General features: G+C 34.5%; 1 protein-coding gene across 2 annotated transcripts in view; it reads left to right on the top strand.

Annotated features, from left to right (window-relative positions):
• The window catches only part of COL19A1 (collagen type XIX alpha 1 chain), a 341,119-nt gene that overhangs the window by 155,827 nt on the left and 163,532 nt on the right, over positions 1 to 21,760 (top strand). For both annotated transcript variants that reach the window (XM_023230284.2, XM_023230285.1), the window contains exons 13-14: positions 2,374 to 2,427; positions 4,011 to 4,046. In XM_023230284.2, coding sequence (XP_023086052.1) covers positions 2,374 to 2,427; positions 4,011 to 4,046 — 90 coding nt within the window. The remainder of the gene's footprint in view (positions 1 to 2,373; positions 2,428 to 4,010; positions 4,047 to 21,760) is intronic.

Raw genomic sequence — 21,760 nt, 5'->3', positions numbered from 1 at the left:
ACTCTCCTTTTATTACATGAGTTCCTTGAGGATAGGGACCTTTACCTAGTTGAATAAAAAAATTATTGACACTTGTTTTTAAAAAGTGATAAGGAAGACATTTTATTCCAGACTATTGCAATAGGGGAATTGCAATAAGGGAGACAGATCAGGTTCAACTCTAACTACAACAAGGACAAGTCGGGATTTATAGTCAATGAGTAGAGGGAAGGAGGTCACTGGATAGAAAATTACTAAGAGGAGACATCAAGGGTAGGGTGATTCTTACCAAACTGATCTAAGAATATTCTTGCTGAAGACAGGCCAAACTTAGACATCAAGGTAGGGGATGAAGAACTCTATCTCCTCAAAAGTAAGGAATGGAGAACAGATTTTAAGTGTGAGAGGTTCTCTCTAAACATACTTAGCAAGATTCTTGCTATAATTGAGTTGGACAGACCAAAGACAGGATGGGAACCACACTCTAGGTCTAGTTGAGAAGAGGGCTCTGAGAACCCTGACTAAAGTTTGGTGATGGAGAGAATCTTCATTAATTTCTTGTTCTTTTCTGTATCTCTAAAGTAGTACTAATCAATAGAAATATAATGAGAGCTACAAATTTAAGATGAATGCAAATATATTATTTTTTTCTAGTAGTCAAATAAAGAAAAGTAAAAAGGGACAGGAGAAAATACTTTTAATAATACATTTTATTTAATTCAATATATCCAACTATTGTCATTTAAGCATATAACAATTTAAAATTATTAGTGAGATATTTGACATTTTTTTCTTTTACCAAATATTGTAAATCTAATAGTGTTTTATACTCACAGTACAACTCAATTCAGAGTAGTCACATTTCAAGAGTTCGAAAACTACATGTGGCTTGTGGCTACCAGTACAGGTCTAAAGGCCAGAAGCAACTTCACACAAGGTATATAATAAATGTTTATTGAATAAGTAAATGAAAGAACAAGTGCATTAATAATAAATCTATTCACAGAAATGGCAAATTTCTTCTCTCAAGTATTTACAATGTTCTGTTTCCAAGTTCTACTCTGGAAACATGTATAAACAGAGTATGTGTTGCTTGATTTAGGAAGAAATGGATATTGTAAATAATAATACTGTATCACATCTTGAATATCATTTAATTTTTCACTCATCCTTTTTCTATAAATATTCCAAGGTAATGATGGAAAAATATCATAACTATGAGTTTTATACATGAAGGCATTTATGCAACTGGAAGGTTTTTTGGCCAATTAGATATTGTTTTCATCCATTAAAAATGTTTTTGTTAAAGTATAATGCCACAATTTTCACACACTGTCTGCAACAGTAATTATTTTAAGTATCCAATTTTCTTTTGTTTCTTTCACTTCATCACTGGTATCTATGTTGAGTACAGGTGATGGCATTTGGCATTATTTATTCACTACGAAATGTCAGGGCAGTGATAGCTGGGTCTTTCAGCTGGGAACAGTAAGACACTTAGACTTACTGTGCATTGTGTGGCTTCAGAATACTTCTTTTTTCTATTATTGTTTTTCCTTCATCCAGTGTGTTAAACTAAGGAAAAAAGAAGATTTTTTTTCTATTTACTATGTAGTCAGGATATGTCTATCTAACTTTCTATGTGCACTGTGAATTCATGCAGCTTAAAGCTGATCTCCTCCGGTACAATCTATTGTGGTAGTCTCAAAAGCTGTCATTGCTTAGTCAGATCAACTAAATGCCCATTAAAACATCCAACAGTCCAGAGGACTTGTGAAAATATTTATCTGATATTCTGTCTATGTCATATATAGTTTCATTTGACATCTTTATAAATCCAGGTATAAAAGATGGGAATTAGAGAGCTAGAACATACTTTAAAACAGGCAAGAGATTACATTTTAGCTCCAGTTGTATTACAGCAAAAGAATACATTTTTCATTCCTTTTCCCCTCACAATTAGATTTCTTGATAGAGACATAAAAATGTTTTTGATTTTACTCTTGAATTTTTTTGGCAAGCTTAACAAAGGCCAAATCAATGCTAAATCAGAGGTATTTACAACATCCACAAATTTAATCCAAAGTGGATACTTAAAAGCTCATATAGATCTAAATGATATTCTCCCAGATGGTGAATTAATGTAATTTTAGCAGGAAGCAAAGTTGCACAAATATGCAGTATTGAGGACTCGCGCTGATTTAATGTATCTGTGCCCGCCACGGCACAGATGTTGCTTATCATTTTAGTGCCAGTTGTCTGTGTTTCTCTCTATACTACAAAAGGAAGAATGGGATTTGGAAGTTCAGTCAATTATGATTCATTTTGTTACCAATGACTTGTTAGAAATTAAAGCTTTCTGTGAACTGTGTATTGGTTATATTCTTTCTACAGGGTTTGAAAGGTGACTTGGGTCCTCGTGGTCTACCTGGCCCAAAAGGAGAAAAGGTATTGTGTTTACCCAGCCAAGCCCAACCTTTCTTTAAGAAAACTCTACCAACCTATACAGTGACTTCTCATTGATACTGTTTATCTCCTAAAAGCATTTTAAAATTAACCAAAGGCTGTTACATTAATAGCATCTGAATAAGAATAGCCTTTTTGTTCATTTGATTAGTTTGAAAAGACTTAGTGCACAATTGCTAGTTGACATTAACTTGTGTTTATAAGATTTCCCTTTTCTCACCCTTGCTTAACAGCATTAGGTATTCAATCATCAAATTAGCAAGTGTGACCTGTATTGGAAAACTTTGCCAATAACACTGAGCTGCTGCCATAATGGTGAGGCAAGTGGCTTTTGGAAATAAGCTAATTTTGTATCTCAGTCTTAATCTAACTATTCCATTTTCTGCCACTTTTTCTCATAAAATAAGTTATTTCATAATGACATGTTGGCAACGATCTTGAAAAGGAAATTAAGAAATAGTAAAAAGCAAGGATTGTTTTGAATCAAGTAGTTGGGTGATCCCAATTTGATGAAAATTGTATGTATATGTATTTTGCAATGTATTTTGTCCTCCATTTTTAGCACATTTAGAAATCCTTGTCTATCTTCAATATTTATCTCTGTGTTAAAGGTGATCCTGCAAATGAGTCCCCAGTGACTGATTTAAGTCACATCAGTGTTCCTTAGCAACTGTTGGCTATTTTAATTCAATCGTTCCAAAAACAATGAATACACAATGCTAAGTTTTAACTTTTGAGTTGGCTATATTGAGAAAAGAGAAAGTCCTAAAGATACTCAATGTGAGACTGACTACAGCATCCTGGTACCCCATGCTATATAGTACATGGCCTCCATAATGTGCACCTAAATAAGAACCATGGAAAGGATGTTTGGTCTTTAATGTTTGAGAGTTCTTATGAAATAAATAAAGTTCCTGGGAAAGTAAAGCATGAAGGTGACATAGAAATTGGAAAATAGTGAACTTTTAGATGAACCATTTTTTAAAGATGTTGAATAGTTTGTTGATATATCCACCTGGAAATTTGTATTCACATAGATCAGCAAAGTAATTTTAGTGTTCAAAAATACATAAATATAGGCAAAGCCTCTTACAGTTGATGGCAAATGCAATGCCAATTCAGCAGAGCTTTAGAAGAGGCCATGGGACTGCTTCTTGCAGCTGGGAGGTATGAAATGGGGAGATCCACTTATTATTTCTGCTGATCCTCATACTAACTTTGTCAGACAAATTATCTATCGCCGTGACACTTCCCAGCTGCTCCATTGGCAAGTAAACATACTTGAAAATATATTATTTCTAATTTTGGATTAGTAGACAAAAGAATAGAAAATTAGATTATTTTAGCTTTCAAAACAAGTCCTGCTGTTGCAAAAAGCATGGAGTATGCAAGCGAAAAGGGATATGATATATTTTCTTTATGCAGAGACTTTTATCAGGATGAAATTCTATTTTTCTAGTTTTTAAGATTTATCTCTATATATTACTTCTATCCACCTAGAAATGTATAAATAATGTGCAAAAACGGACTAGTGGTAATTGTAACTTTTCTTTAATCTATTTTAGGGAGATACTGGACCCCCAGGACCACCAGCCTTACCTGTAAGTATTCTTGAAATCAAAATTCAAAATTGAAATCCATTATTCTGTTTATTATTCATATTACATCATGACTAAACCAGAATTTAAATCACAGAGTTAAGAATTGAAGGTGTCTTCGAGTACATGTAGCCAAACCTCCACATTTTAAAGATTGGGCATCTGCCCACATCAGTGAAATACCTGACCCAAGGTCATACAGGTAGTTACAATAAAAGTCTGGAATCAGTACCTACCCTGAGCAATTTCCTCTATCCTCCATATGGCTCATAATTGTGTCTCCTAAATATTTGATTATGCACTCTTAACATCAGGTTTAACGTAAATGGAATCAGACACAGTCCTACTTGCTTTAAAAGCTGTAAAAGGACAAAACTAACTGTAATCACCCAGTGAGTATAAACAGCTACCTATGGAACTGATAGTTACATTCTCCCAACACTGTCCAAAACCATTGTTATTTTCCTCTATGATTTGCTTCTAAAATTTGCAGATGATAAAATTGCAATATTTTAGTGACAGATTTATGAGAAAAGTTTATAGAGTGCACATAATGAGATTGTTCTCAATCAAATGGTACATCATATATTAAGCACTTAATAATAAATATATGATTCTCTTATATTCAGATACAATTTACTATTACAGACTTTTTTCATAGGTGATTAAAGATTCTTATTTAACTTATGAAAGACTCTAAGCCTAATGGAAAAGAGGACAGTTTTTTTTTTTTTAAAGATCTTCTATAACCTGAGGTCTTTTGAATTTTATGTTGATATTACCTAGTGAGATAAATTAAGCATTTAAGTCAGTAGTATTCAAAGACCTATTCTGATTATAGAAGGTCAGATTTTAAAAAGTATTCTAGTAATCTGGACGGAGCCCTTCCCATTGGCAGAACGTAGGAATCTCAAAAACTGTGATTTTGATAATATTTATATTTATCTTTGTACTTAAAAATCCCATTATGAAAAATATATTAATAATGTCTTACACAAATAATCGTTACAACTCCCACATAAATGTTTTTTGATATGTAGAAAACCTAAGGAACTAAATAGGTAGCTTACTTGAGGATAATTCGTTCAATTTGCAGTGGAATTTTATGCTTTAAGCTTTTATTTTAAGCATGAAAAGAAAGACTATTTGAGAGAAGGTTGTAACTGCATATTATTCAGTTTTTTTATACTTTATAGAATTTTATTTTATTTTATTTTTTTAAGATGGAGTCTCCCTCTGTCACCCAGGCTGGAGTACAGTGCCGTGATCTTGGCTCACTGCAACCTCCGCCTCCCAAGTTCAAGCGATTCTTCTGCCTCAGCCTCCTGAGTAGCTGGGACTACAGGTGCCCGCCACCACACCTGGCTAATTTTTGTATTTTTAGTAGAGACAGGGTTTCACCATATTGGTCAGGCTGGTCTGGAACTCCTGACCTCAGGTGATCCACTTGCCTCGGCCTCCCAACGTGCTGGGATTACAAAGTGCTGGCTTGAGCCACTGCACCCAGCCTTACACTTTGTAGAATTAAAAAAAATTATTTGGCAGTGATTTAGTTAAACCTGCTCCTTTCTTTAGGACACATGCCTGTTTCTCTTCAACTAAGTTATATGCAGTCATTTAGTTAAACCTGCTCATTTTACGTAAGACACATGCCTGTTTTTCTTCAACTAAGTTGTATAGTCAACTACTCAGTTATCTGATTTCCTTGTCATTTTCAACTCATGTTGAAAGACTGATATGCAATCTACATATATTATTTCACCTGATATACAATTTTTGCTTCTCAATCAGAAAATTGTATTGAATTACATATATTTTGTGGATGTTTAATGGCAGCCAGCTTCTTTCTGCCAAGGAACACCTTGAAGATACCTCTCTGCACCATTCAGCTGTCAAGCACTTAGAGATTACAGGCTAATTTCATACTTGTCTAAAAATATGACAAGGAAAAAACACTATGAAATGAAATGTTTTATTTCATAAAGTAAAATATTCATATTATTGGGGTATTACTATTTTGTATGATTGACATTACTTTCTTTATTAATATAAATTATCAACTCTTTCCTACAAAATAGGGATAAACTAAAATGAATACCAACTTAAAATACATGAAATATTTAACTGATCTTATAATACAGGTTGGTACATTATTAGTTGAAATAATTTATAATAGTCTTTCAGGAAGCCCAAATGACTAACTGCATTATATTTGGATTAAATGAAGCAGTGATATATTGGAGTCAATAAATAGAGTTCATCCATAATTGTTCTCAAAACTAGCTCCACAAATCTACTTAAGAATTTAACAAAGTACCAATATTGGGGCTCCACCCTCAGAAATTCAAATTCAATCAACCTGATGTGGGACAAGTATATTTTAAAAGCTCCCTGAGTGGATCTAAACATGCAGCAGGGGTTGAGAACCGTTATTTATGGGAACTAGAATGGAAAAAGCTTTCTTCCTACTCAAAGAAATTATATTAGATTGTTGAAGAAGTCCAATTTTCATTTGAAATCCAACTTAATACATAGCAATAAAGAACTATCTCCTTCCATTAGGGAGGCATACTAGTAAAATGAAGTTAAGATTGAACTCTGCTTCATTAAATGGAGAGAATTCGGGCTAGGAAGATACCTTTAATTACAACCTTCATCTAAATGTCCACGTACTCCTGTGGGCTTGGGTGCCTTTAATGCTTCTTAAAATTTCGTGTACGTAGGAACACTCAGGGTCTTGTTCAAATGCATATTTTTATTCCTAAGTCTGATGTGAGACCTGAGCTGCTACATTTCTAGCAAGCCCCAAGGGAGTCAGATGCTACTGGTTGTTGCACTACACTGGTCACAAGGGCTTAGCACCCTCTTCCCAGCTAGCTGCCTTTTCCCATAGATCAGTGGTTCTCTATCGCATCCTGGCTAATATGCCATCTCTACTAAAAATACAAAAGTTAGCTGGGCATGGTGGTGTGCACCTGTAGTCTCAGCTACACCCGGGAGGCTGAGTCAGGGGAATTGCTTGAACCTGGGAGGCGGAGGTTGCGGTGAGCCGAGATGGCACCACTGCACTCCAGCCTGGCGACAGAGCGAGAGAGACTCCATCTCAAAAAAAAAAAAAAAAAAAAAAAAAAAGAAGACGAACGGTTCTCTATCTGGACTGCACATTGGAATTACCCAAGGTGCTTTTAAAATTCTGATTCCCAGACTGCACCACATACCAATAAAGCCAGAATCTCTAGGGAGGGACTCAGGCAACAGTTGTTTGAGATTTTTCCCAAGTAGTTCTGATGTGCAGCCATGCTTGAGAACTAAGGCTCTGAAAGCATGTCTAATACTCTTCTTTACAGCTTTCTCTTACAGATCTTAGCAAAATTTTGGAATTACTCATTACACTAGTATTTGTATCAAAAACACCCAACCTGATTACTTTCAGGAGCTTCCAGGAGAGGCCAGCCTTCCTAGTCATACCTATGATTTGCTTCCTGATTACTTCATTATAGAGGATAGATGAACGTCCATCTCCACATTTACAAGCTACTAGCAAGTCTAACAGTAATCCTTCTTGAGAAGGACAACCAGTATTGACAACTCAGGATACAGAATTCCAGAAATTCTCAAAGCACACACAGCTGAACTGCCCAGAATAACTAACGGGGAAGAGCTGAACACTTTTCCCCCTTCTAAGCCATACATTCTTTATTTGCTTTACTTTTATTCATATTTTGTTTAATAAGAAATTAAGAGACATAGTAAATGAGCACACTGTACTACTGAGTTTACTGATGCAGGGGCAATCCTTTATGATGTTTTGGGGGAATTATTTTTTTTTTTCTCTTTTGAGACAGGGTTTCACTCTGTTGCCCGGGCTGAAGTACAGTAGCCCCATCACAGCTCACTGTAGCCTTGACTTCATGGGCTTAAGTGATCCACTCACTTCAGCCTCCCAAGTAGCAGGGACTACAGATGGTAGGCACCATGCCTAGCTAATTAAAAAAAAAAAAAAAAAAAAAAAACCAGAGACAAAGTCTTGCTGTGTTGCCCAGGCTGGTCTTAAACTCCTGAGCTCAAGTGATCTACCTCCCTTGGCTTCCCAAAGTACTGGAATCACTGAGAAAAGGCAGGAACCACTGAGTCTAGCTGGGATTATGTTTATTGTTGTTATTTTTGTGTCCCTGTGTATTCTTGTGCTTTTAGTACTTAAAATTTTTTTTAATCACATAGAACCTGTTCATCAAAAAAATCTGATACATAAAACCATCTATTTCATTAGATGTTACTTTTGTTGCTTATTTATACTTTCTCTTATAACTGGTTGAGTCTATATATAATTGGGTCTCAGTGGAAGAGAGAGAATAAAGAAGTGAGGGAGACCAAGTTTAAAAAGGAGTATGAAAAGGTAAAATTGAGGAAATGGTGTGAAACACAGACTGGAGTCCTAGAAACAATTTGATTTGTTAGGTTCAGCTGCAATAGCTTTTACCCTTTGTTTCACCTCTCCCTTCCTACCTACCTGAAAGTATTCTTACTGCTAATGACCAGTGCTTCCTCACTCTCTAATATGTAAGAAACCGATTAATAAGAAAGCCAACCAAAATGGTGCTGCAGTTTGCAAATGCCGGATGCAATGCACCCCTTTATTATTTGAGGAAATGGGACCCCATTCAAAACTCCATGGTTGAATCCCTTTGATAACATTTGAATCCTTGTATAGATTCATGTTCACAGGTCACATGGAAAATACTCCAATGTGACTGCCTTGGGGGAAAAAAATAAGAAGAAAAGAGAAATCTGAGGCCTGAAAAAATGTCATGGAGGTTAAAGTGATATTTATGGCCTTAATTGTCACTTACACCCTTTAACCTTTAAATACTCTGTCAATCTACTTGACTTGAAAAAAAATAGAATTATACTTTTTGTTATGACATTAATAAACTTACAAATCTTCTATATAGACTTTCCAGATTATTCTAACAACAAAAGATCAAGAAATAAATTCAAGAACGAATTTGTGAATCTATAATTGGAGTGTCTAGAAAGTATTTTGTAAAACAGTGGCCAAGAAGCTTCCCTTAATACTTTTTTTAAAAAAAATTTCATCTAGAGATATGGAAAAAAGAAAGGAAACACTTTCAGCCCAGAAGGTGGGAATGTGGTTGAATTACACACACACAAAAAGAAAGACTAAAAATCCATGCTTGCCACCATAAACCCACCTTCATGTATGTCTTGCTAGGAATATTTTCAACAAATACAGTTAGTTGAAAATAAAAAAATTAATGAAACATCCATTTAATGAAATATCTGATTTCAGCCACTTTTTGGAAGATATCAAATTCACTAATTAGTTTGGTACTAACAACTATTTGGTTAACAAAATAAGCCATTATAGCAGCTTATAATAATTTTAAAGTTCTAAAGAATTAAATATGAGATTCTTCTACTTGATTTAAATTAATTAATTATTCCTCCCTTATCCTTTTTATATTTCAAACTGATAACCATTTTAAAAATAATACATCTTTTTAGATTCTAAGTAATAATAATATCAATAATGAATGGTAGACAGTTATTCAGTGTTATGTATTATTTAAACCAAACCTTAAACAACCCTGTGAGGTATAAAATGATTATTACCACATTGTACATAAGGGCACTGAGGACGAGAATATCTAAGTAACTTGTCCAGGGTTCACAGATGTTACATAACACAGCTAATATTCAAATGCCCATTTATCTGACTCTTAAAACCTAAGCTATTAACTTCTGCAAGCATTATTTAAATCTTGTTTAAAAAGTAATTAAAAAAAAAGTGTTCTAAACTATTACAAAAGTTAAAAATTTTAAGTCAGGTCAGGCATGGTGGCTCATACCTCTAATCACAGCACTTTGGGAGGCCAAGGCAGGCACATCACGTGAGGTCAGGATTTTGAGACCAGCCTGGTCAACATGGTGAAACCTCATCTCTACTAAAAATACAAAAAAAAAAAAAAATTAGCTGGGTTTGGTGATGGATGCCTGTAATCCCAGCTACTCAGGAGGCTGAAGTGGGAGAATTGCTTAAACCTGGGAGGAGGTTGCAGTGAGCTGAGATTGCACCGCTGCACTCCAGCCTAGGAGACAGAGCAAGACTGTGTCTACATAAATGAAATGAAATGAAATGAAATGAAATAAAATAAAATAAAATAAAATAAAATAAAATAAAAAATAAATAAAAATTTTTGTCTTGAAGCCAAAATTCAGAAAAATTCAAGTGCCTAGCAGAGATAGGGCAGAAGTGTAAATGTGTGATGCACACCAGTGTAAGATAATACAGTGTGCTTGGGGTTAGGGACCAGGATAGCTATGTTTATCTTAAAGTATCAAATTCAAATTAAAAACTACTTAGAGATTGATTAATGCAGAATATAAGCATACTTTGGAGATATTACAGGTTCAGTTCAGTACCACTGCAGTAAAGCAAATCACCCATTTTTTTGCTTTTCCAATGTATATAAAAGTTATATTTATACTATATCCTATAAAATGTGCAATTTATATTGTACAAAAACAATTTTACACATTTTAATTAAAAAATACTTTATTGCTAAAATATGCTAATGATCATCTGAGGCTTCAGCAAGTTGTAATCTTTTTGCTGGTGGAGGGTCTTGCCTGCCTACTGATGGCTGCTATCTGATCAGGGTGGTAGTTGCTGAAGGTTGGGGTGGCTGTGGTAATTTCCTAAAATAAGACGAAAATGAAGTTTGCCACATTAATTGACTTTTCCTTTCATGAAAGATTTCTCTGTAGCATGTGATGCTGTTTAGTAGCGTTTTACCCACAGAACTTCTTTTGAAATTGGAGTCGGTCCTCTCAAATGCTACTGTTACTTTATCAACTAAATATATATAATATTTCAAATCTTCCTTGTCATTTCAACAATGTTCACAGCATTTTTACCAGGAGTAGATTTCATCTCAGAAAAACATTTTCTTTGTTCATCCATAAGAAGCAACTCTTCATTTATTCAAGCTTACCATGTGATTGCAGTAATTCAGCCATATCTTCAGGCTTCACTTCTAATTCTAGTTCTCTTGCTATTTCTACCACATCTGTAGTTACTTCCTCCACTTACATCTTAAACCCCTCAGAGTCGTCTGTGGAGTTTGGAATCAAACTCTTCTAAATTCCTGTTAATGTTGAGATTTTGACCTCCTCCATGAATCACAAATGCCTTTAATGGCATGTAGAATGTCGGTTTTCAATTTATTTTGCCCAGGTTCATCAGAGGAAGCACTATCTATGGCAGCTATAGCCTTACAAAATGTATTTCTTAAATAACAAGTCTTGAAAGTCAAAATTACTCCTTCACCCATGGGCTGAAGAATGGATGTTGTGTTAGCAGGCATGAAAACGACATTCGTCTCCTTGTACATCTCCATCAGAGCTCTTGGGTTACCAGAGGCATTGTCAAAGAGCAGGAATATTTTGAAAGATTTTTTTCTAAGCAGTGGTATCAACAGTGGGCTTCTTCAGTAAACCACGCTATAAGCAGATGTGCTGTCATCCAGGCTTTGTCATTCCATTTATAGAGCACAGGCAGGGTAAATGTAGCAGAACTCTTTTTCAGAATGGGTGTTGGCTTTAACTTAAAGTCACAAACTGCATTATCCCCTAGCTAGAGAGTTAGTCTTTCCTGTGAAGCTTTGAAGTCAGGCATTGACTTTTCCTCTCTACCTATGAAAGTCTCAGATGGCATCTTTAACTGCTTTGTCGACATTGAAAACCCATTGTGTGGTGTGGCTACCTTCATTGAAGATCTTGGATAACTTGCTACAGCTTCTACATCAGCACTTAATGCTTCACTTTGTACTTTTATATACTGAAGATGGCTTCTTTCCTTAAACATCATGAACCAACTTCTGCTAGCTTCAAACTTTTCTTCTGCAGCTTCCTCACCTCTTTCAGCCTTCACAGAATTAAGAGGCAAGGGCTTGCTCTGGATTAGGCTTTGATTTAAGGGAATGTTGTGGTTTAAGGGAATGTTGTGGCTGTTTGGGTCTTTTATCCAGATCTTTAAGTCTTTCTTCATATCAGCAATATGGCTGTTTTGCTTTCTTATCATTTGTGTATTCACTACAGTAGCACATTTAATTTCCTTCAAGAAGTTTTTCTTTGCATTCACAACTTGGCTGTTTGGCTGGAGGTACCTAGCTTTTGGTGTATCTCAGCTTTCAGTATGCTTTCCTCACTAAGTTTAATCGTTTTTAGCTTTTAATTGAAAATGAGAGATGTGCAACTCTTCCTTTCATTCGAACACTTTGAGGCCATTGTATGGTTATTAATTGACCTAATTTCAACATCGTTGTTCCTTAGGAAATAGGGATGCCCAAGTAGAGGGAGAGGACAGAGAAATGGCTAGTCAGTGGAGCAGTCAGAACATACGTTCCCTCTCTCTTCCCTTTCTGAAATGCTAATGGCAGATATGTTAGATTTTCAATAATGTCCCACTTGTCCAAAACTCTGTTCATTTTTTTCCCATCTAATTCCATCTTCTTGGGAATGGATCATTTCCAATAAGCCCTTGTCAAGCCTACTCTTGCTTTGTTCATTTCCATTCTGCTGTTAAGACTATCATGTGAATTTTTTAGTACAGATATATATTTTTAAGCTAGTGAAGTTTGTTTTATATTAAATAGTGTCTATTTCTCTGCTGATATTTCCTATCTTTTCATTCATTATGAGCATGTTTTCCTTCCTGACCTTGGGAATAGTTTTAATAGCTACCTTAAAATCTTTCCGGGCACGGTGGCTCATTCCTGTAATCCCAGCACTTTACGAGGCCGAGGTGGGTGGATCACCTGAGGTTGGGAGTTTGAGACCAGCCTGACCAACATGGAGAAATGCCGTCTCAACTAAAAATACAAAAATTAGCCAGGCATGGCATGCCTGTAACCCTAGCTACTTAGGATGTTGAGGCAGGAGAATCACTTGAAACGAGGAGGTGGAAGTTGCGGTGAGCCAAAATCACGCCACTGCACTCCAGTCTGGGCAACAAGAGCGAGACTCTGTCTCAAAAAAAAAAAAAAAAATTATATATATATATCTTTCTCCAATCATTCTATCATCTGAGTAATATCAAGTTGTTCTTTGTTGATTGTCTTTTCTCCTTAGAATGGATTATGTTTTGGTGCTTACTTGTATGGCAAGTAATTTTTTATTGTATTTTGGATACTAAATTCCATTTTTTCTGAAGAGCTTTAATACATTTTTAAGGCAGGCAGTTAAATTGGCTAGACTCACATAGCAAACTCTGTTTCTCCTACAGCTGGCAACAGCTGAAATCCCAGTTTTGTTATTTTAAGCTAAGCTAAACTACTTGCAGTTTGCACTGTGTATGTTTGGTTAGGAGTCAGCCAGAGATTTGGGGAGAGCTTATATGAAGAATTTGGGACTTCCTTCCTTATTTCAGGATTTGACAAACCAACCCCACTTTACTTTGCAGGAATTGCATTTGACCTAAACTCTGTCGTCAGATTTTTCAATCCAGCAAGTCTATAGGCTTTCTATTTAGCCAACCCGTGACCCAGACTTGAGCCTCTCCTCAGACTAAACATCTTAAAAACAGAAAACTGACTCCATGCTGTTTAATTTTTCTAAATGTTGACTCCCCTCCAGTATCTGCCTGTTTTTGTTGAGCTTCCAGTGTCTTCACATAGTTGTTCTATATGTAGTTCAGTATTTATAGTTGTTATCTGTGAGTATGTTGATTTAATATAACTACTAGGCCATCCTGGAAGCCCCCCCCCTTTTTCTATATGATGCTGAATAACTTATAATTTATTTAGATATCTTGCTCCTATAAACATAAGTGAGTTAGCCTTCACATTTCTTTACTTATTCTGTTGACCTTGCCTTCAAAATATATCTAGAATCTGACCAATTCTCACACCTCTGCTATTACCACTTGGTCCTAGTTACCATTATAAATCTCTTGATTATTTCAATAGCCAATTAATGGTCTCCCTCCTTCTCCCCTTGCTCTTCTTGCATGATTTACACAAGAAGCCAGAATGTTCCTTGTCATTCTTCTTTTCGGAATCTCCAGTGCTTCCCCACGTAATTAAATAAAACCCAAATTCCATACAATGGCCTACAAAGTCTTACAGGATTCAACTCTCATTGCATTTCTGACTTCATCTCATTTTCTTCTCTTTCTTTCTGATGTTACTCCACAACAAAGTAATTTTTCCAGAAAATTGCCCAATATTCTTTTTTTTTTTTTTTTTTTAAAGCAGAGTGCTGGCCAATTAGAATAAATGGATTGTTCTGATTCAGTGCACTGGTGCTGCTTGCATTTTCAGGCTTGAAGTGAAAAGTGAATGACTATTAAGTTTTAATTCCTGTGATTTGTCTAGTGAGTATGATACAAAGTTTAAATTAAAATAAGTCTTTAATCTATAGTTGTAGATTTTACCATGTCTTGCCTTATTCATTTTTTCATTTCTCAGCATCTTGTTAAACTCATAGATGGTAAAATTTAGCATTCTTATCAATAAAAATGTGAAATAACTTGCTATAAATTTGAGACTTATGCTTTCAGTAGCACAAATGAAGCTAAATACAGTCAAATAGTGCAGTGATTCAGCTGAAATTCTCTAAGCAGCTGGCTTATTAACAACGAAGAAAAATTCCCTTATAAATATGCTTTTCATATATATGTACTAACTTTTTGAAATTCCCCTTTTTAAAAATATCACCAAATCACATTTTTTCAAAAGGTATTTGGGTTCTACCACATCTGGAATGGCCATATTGCTAATAGCATTGTCATGTATTCAGTTGCAGTAATGATGGATTAGAAAAAGCACTTTTGAATAATCTGTTAAAGAATGAAAATTCCTTTCTAAATTATTTAAATATATTAACAAAACTCTATTCAGAATCAGAATTTTTTAAAGATACTATATTCTGATTGTGAGAAAACATAATACTTAATGTCAAGATGACACTTAACCAGTGAGTTACTGATAAACTTAAATTATCTCTTTTTTGATATTTATGATTTATAAGGCAGACATATGTGAGCTAAAACCAATGCTGAATAAGAAAAATGTATTTATCATAAGTATGCAAATTTATTTGATCAAATATAATGTATCCAAGATCATAATGAAAATCTGATAAATGATTCTGAAATCATGAAGATGTTGACATAAAAATCCTCTATTAAAGGTACATATGTCATGGTTTGATCATGTTATTTGAATAATGGCATTTTATATTAGCTTTTCCCCTCATGTTGAAATATTAGTTGTAAATCATTACATTCAAATACTCAATTACACTAAGCACAGATTCTTCGGTTATATGGCATCTGTTGTTAAAACCTTAATTTTATATAAATGTAGTGTGTCTTTATATATAACTTCATAAAATTGTGTATGTTCTATAGCCTTCCTATTACACATTATTGCCAGATTCTCTTCAATTAAACAATATAATGCTTTTTTTACAGTGAAGTTTTACTGAAATACATTACTAAGTCTTCAGAAGCAAGACAGGGACTATGAGTGAAATGAGACAGTTGGCTAACATCTCCATCTCCTTTTCTCTTCCGTCCTTTGCATGTCATGTCAGAGGAGAGACAGGTGAAGGAAGGTAGAACAGTGCTATTTCATGTAATATATCCACTAATTTTAGTTCCTAGGAAAATGACTGTGTTGCTCTGGCCCTGTCTCTTTGGGGAGTTATTAAATACTCATCCAGATGGCACCAAATGTTTATGCAGAAGCCAAAGGTTAAGTCTGTCAACAGCAGAAGTGCCTTAGACATGCTTACTAAATGATACTTAAATACCAGTTCCTTGGGGCCCAGATAAATCCAGCTTAAGTGAGAAATTAGGCACAGAGAGGTTGCATAGCTTTTACTCTAAGAAAACTACCTTAAATACCATAAGCAATGGAGAGAAAATCTCAGCTGGTCATTTATAAATCAAATGACATTCAATTAGCAGATGGCCCTGATGCACAAGAGATCATATAGTATTCACATGGGGGAATCGTTGAAATAATTCTTTTTCTAAGTTGGTGTGTATAGGAAACAAAAATAATTGCTCGGTAAGTAATATGGTCCCTTTCCTCCCTTCCTCTTTTACCCACTCACTTAGTTGAATGCTTACTGTGTGCCAGATACTGTGTTAAGCACTGCAGACACAGAAACAAACAATAGTCACTGTCGTTGCATTCAGAAAACCTGCATGGTTTAAGAAAAAGCAACCAATTGGTTTAAGTTGATCATTTTAAAAATGATCATCTGTGAACTGTGTATAAAAAGTTTACAAGTATTTATACAACTGTAGTTACGTTCATATTATACACAGCCATCTAATTATTTCAGAGAAAATTATTTTTTACCAGAATTCTTGTGTTGTAATTTAAAGTTATTAACTTTAAATACATTTGAATCACAGGCTCAACTACTAAATAATGCTTTCTTATTAAAATTCCTAAGCAACTATGACAATCTCTTTTTAGGTGAATAAAATAGAAAGGTTCTTGTTATATGCCCACAGAGCATAATTCCTCTTTCCATTCTGACTAGAATAAATATATGTTCTATAGCCTATATGTATTATAAATATTTATATGTACATATAAATGTATGTATTATAGCATAGTAATTAACAGACTATTCAATTTAAGATTATTTTAAATTCCTCACGTATCAAAATCTGAGTTATTTAGATACTTTATGAATTGCCTAAATTTGAATCAACACTATTAGTTTTCTAAAGTTGCATAATTTATATTTAGTTCATTGTTAGTTTTCTGAAACTAGTGATCCAACTCAGTATTGGAATTTCTGAGGTACTAATCTGCCAGTAGAAAGAAGGCAGTTGAAATATTTTTAAAAATCAGTCCTTTTTTTTTTTTAATTTGTGGGCAAAAGACATGTAAGGGAATTAGTTGATTAAAATATAAGTTATTTTTCTATATTACAAAGCTATTTTTATCTACTCTGTGAAGACATACTGGCGAGTTGATGCTTAAAGCCCTGGAAATATTTATGTTTTAGCCTCAGGGAAGATTTATGTTTTGGAAGAACTTACAGTTGGTTCGTTCGACATGGAGATGATTTATATGTCTTTCATTAGATGAATAATTTGAGAATAGCTCCTTCTGCCCTTCTGTTTATAGTTTGCTTCTGTTTCAAAAGGCATTTTAAATTGTTTTCATCAAAAGTCCAAATTATGCATTTTAAACCCCAATCAGTAAAACTTTCTTTCTTAAAAGTGCTATGCATTGACAATTTGTGACTTCTACAAAAGAGTTATTTTATTTCATGTTGAAATACTCAGCAATCTGGAAAAATAAATTAAAATGTATTTTAACTGCCATTAGAAAATTATAAAATGGGTAAGCCTTTTGAAAAATTATATGCAGCAAAGCATGTATTTATTTCAGCCATAAATCTACATTAAAATTAGTTTAATTCAACTATATTCTAAGCATTTAAAAATCTTTTGGTAATGTCTTATATTGATATATTAAATGGAACTAAAAAATGATTGGTCTCTATAAAGGATTAGAATTATATTAATTCCAATTAACTGATTTTAACAAACCAAAAACCCATGCAGCTTAGCTCAGGAATTATACAGATCAAAGAACCAGGCTACCTGAGTTTGAACCTGACCATGTTTCTTGACCTTTCTGAGTCATCTATAAAATGGGATACTAATATTTCCTATTGCATAGTGTTGTAGTGATGATTAAGTGAGTTAATATATGTAAAGATTTTAGAACAATGCCTGGCTTCTAGTAAATACTATTTAACTCTTAGCTATTGTTGTTATTGTTAGTTAATGTACTAAATGTGAATGGCAAAAATATCAGTAGCAATGAACCTAAAGTACTTTATGAAATAATTGCTGACAAATGTTTAAAGAGCACTTTTATAAAATTGCAGGGTTTTTATGGGTAGAATTCCTTCATCTTAAGAAAACTATTAACTATAAACTGAATTCTAAGTGTTCCCTTTACAACCAGTATAACCTTCATGAGGATAGGAACCATGTCTATCTTATTTACAACTGTATCCCCAGAGACTAAAAGTACTTGATGTAGTATAGGTACTCAATAAATATATCTTCTTCATAGGTAGAGGAAATAAATATTTTTCACTGACAAACATATTATTAAAGTAAAATATCATCCAATCCTACAGTGAAAATATCTGCAGAAAACTGTAACATAACGTACTTGGATATCATAGTGAGGAGGTGATTTCCTCTTTCTAGCTACCAAACCTAATTAATTTAGGACAGGTGGTCACCTTCTCCCATATTAAAAATTTTCAGCAATAACAGTCTTGATGTCACTTACTACCCCTGATTATTTTTGATCAATTTGAAAGTCATGCTTTTTGTGGGAAACAGGAATTATCTCCTTAATTAAAGACTCCTATTATCTGTTCATTATTCTGCAGACGTGAACAAAAGCTTTATATAGCTTAATCCATTACTAAAGTCATCTTTTGCAAAATAGAGAAACACTGAATGTAAGGCCAGGAAACCAGATTCTATCCTTAAATATGCAACTATTTTGATTTATTTACTTATTTTACCTTGGGCATATCACTTAGGAATATGTAAGGGTCAGACAGAATGTTATTAAGGTCTTTTTCAACTCTAAAATTCTGTTATTTTCTCTTTTACCTTTCCTAAGGAATTCTATTTCCTTTAGTTGTATACCATCTAATATCTATCTCCTTAATAATATTGTTCTTTTCCTTAAATCCCCTCTATTTTATCACGTTATTTTAAAACGATAGAGAATAAATATAAGAAATAGTTAAGTCAGACACATGCCCAATGTAGAGAAAGGATTAGACTTACCAGTGTCAAGAACTGTAAAAGATATGAGATTTTACCCAACTTGAATAATAACAACTTAGCCTGCCACAGTTTCATCAATCCTGGCAGAAGACATGAAACTTCTGAGTCAGAGAAAAAGGCATTATTACTAATGGCAGCAAACAGCGTGAGCCTTATGTTTGTTTTGGTTGCCCTTGCCCCCAAGTACCAGAAACAACCCAGGTAGCTGCTACATATTCGGTGGGTTTGCATCACAGCAGAGTAGGGAAGCTGAATTTTTAAAAAATGGACTGCAGGCAAACTTGCCCTTTGCCAAAAGGGAGATATTATCTTTAACATTCTAAACAGTAAGCAAATCTACCCTTGCTTTGCAGCATAAAAATCCTTTAAAAGATAGACCAGAACAAAAGGGTGGTTAGTACCTCCCTCATAAGACATGCAGAAGCACAAAAGACTCAGGGAAAGACCCATTGTCTCTCAACAATATCCATTCTTCATTTCTATACTGTCTTGGTGTCTGGCAAAATTTTTGTGAGTATATCACTCCATTAACACTCTAATCAATATTATCAATAGAGACTGTGACCAAAACTATTCAATTTGTCTCATATAGCATTTAATTAAAGGCTACTGTTAACAGAACGCCAAGCAAGTAGATGAGGCCAGCCTGCACTATTGATCTCAACCCTGTCCCCCAGGATCCCAAACTCAAACAGCTGAATAGATCCCATAAATCATCCAAGTCTATCTTAGAAAGCCAGATGATTTGCTCCCTACATTTCCGAATTGGCCTTTCTGTTTGTCTTGAGGCATTAATCCAGGAACATCAGCAAGGATAAGGACATTTTTTATAAAACTACAACAGACTCAGTGTGTCTCCTACTTTGGCCCAAGCGGGCAGCCATAAGGATACTGAGCTAACAGTGTACTAAACCAAGTAGTGTTTAACTTTTTTTATTTAGGACCATGTCAAGGTAATAAGAATATCCAACTGGCAGAGCCAGAATTAAGTTTGAATCCTCCAGATTTCCTTTTGGCTAAATTTCCACCCTACAGGTACAAAGATAGTTCAGAACCTAGAGCAGTTAGTGCATTACTCACAAGACGAATAGAAATGCAAAAGACTCAGAGCATTGTTGCCAACAACCAACTGTTTTGCATTGCATTTATTTATGAACAAATCTTAGCAAATGTTGCTCTTTTGTTTACTGTGGCTAACTATACCGCTGACTCATTCAGCTTACAGTCAGCTCTAGTCCCAGAGTACCTTTTTTCTGGTGTTTTGCTATTCTTACTTCTCTTCAGTCTATACTGTTGATTTTTCATTCCATTTCTTGAAATTCCACATTTGTCATTTGTTTTGGTTTGTTTTTTTTCTGGCATTTCTAATTCTTTCTATTTTCCCTGTTATTGCCTTCCCTATTTTTCAGATTTTCTCATTGAGTTTCTTGTTTTCTGAGAGTACCATTCAGACCTTCTATTCCATCTGTTGCAGGCAGCTTTCTAAGCCATCTGCAGAATTCCCATTCTGTGACTACCTTTATTTTTTTTTTCTGAGTTGATTCCACTGCCGCTTCTTTTCCTTGTCATCTCGTTTCTTGGTTTCACTCCTTCATTTATGTGAACATATCTTTAAACAAATTATGGAAAAAATTTGAAAGGAAGGTACGTCTTCTGGGATTTTACACGTCTAAAAATGTTTTGTTTTGTTTTTTCACTTTCACACTTGATTGATAGTTTATCTGAGCATAGAATTCTTGCTGCAAAATTATTTCCCTAAGAATTATAAAGATTTTTCTCGAGTGTCTTCTACCACATGTTGCTGCTGAGAAGTCTAAGGCCTATGGATTCTTTTTCCTCTTGGGTTCCCAAGAAGGCAGAAAACAAGAATAGTGGTGTCTGCCTTATTTATCATTCTTCTCCTGAAACTTCATTCAACAAAGCAGAAGGAAGTGACATTTTCTGTGTTTCCTTTCTGGTTAAGTAGAACTACACTTACCTCTTCTCCTTCACCTGTGCCTTGTGATTCATGATTGAGCCCTAGGATCTATGAGAGCATCTCCTGATGTGTAGTGATGAAGCAGTTGATATTTAGACACTCTTCTCCTAATAGAGCCTACTTTTCAGACCATTGTCTTGTGTGAACTCAACAATCCTTACACTATTGCAATCTTAATCCTCCCGAGAAAATGGATGCTTCTGGCAGAAAGGAGGAAGACCAGTAGAAAGAAGTTAAAAAGAGACAATACTTCCATCTATATTTTTAAAACTTAGAAAAATTTGTTACAGGATGGAGCATTTTTCTCCTCTTAAATGTTTGATTTTCAACACCTCACTCAATTGCAACTTGAGTGATAGTGTATAAACCATTTTCACGGTAGTCAGCATTAAATACCTATGTCTTTCATGTAGTATGTGAGTATCTCTGTATTGATTTATTTTTTAAGCCTAAAATTACTAGATTAGGTTTCCCATGGTCTAGTCATTTATGTTGTATAACCCAAATGCAAAAGTTACCCATGACATTAAATTTGAAATTACATGTATATCATGTTGCCCATTCTTCCAAAAACATTGGAAGACATTTTAAAACCACATATGTATAGATTGTTCCTTCCGTCTGCAGTAGAACCATGTTTCCACGTGGTCACTGAGCTTTGGCAAAGCCAATTCAAAAGTTCAGACTATTACCATCATCAGACAAATCATTAAAATGGAGTCAATCATATGCCCACTCGCATAAATCATTAAGACAGATGATACAAATGGATTTGACAGACCATGACCTACTAATTTTTTACTTGTCAACAGAGCCTCGAGTTAACTGAAATCAAATCATTTCATCTATTAGGTTAATACC

The sequence above is a fragment of the Piliocolobus tephrosceles genome, chromosome 5 (genome assembly GCF_002776525.5).
Source record: "Piliocolobus tephrosceles isolate RC106 chromosome 5, ASM277652v3, whole genome shotgun sequence".
In the NCBI taxonomy this organism is placed as follows: Eukaryota; Metazoa; Chordata; class Mammalia; order Primates; family Cercopithecidae; genus Piliocolobus; species Piliocolobus tephrosceles.
Note: the sequence above shows the minus strand (reverse complement) of the source record. Positions and strands in the feature narration are given on the sequence as shown.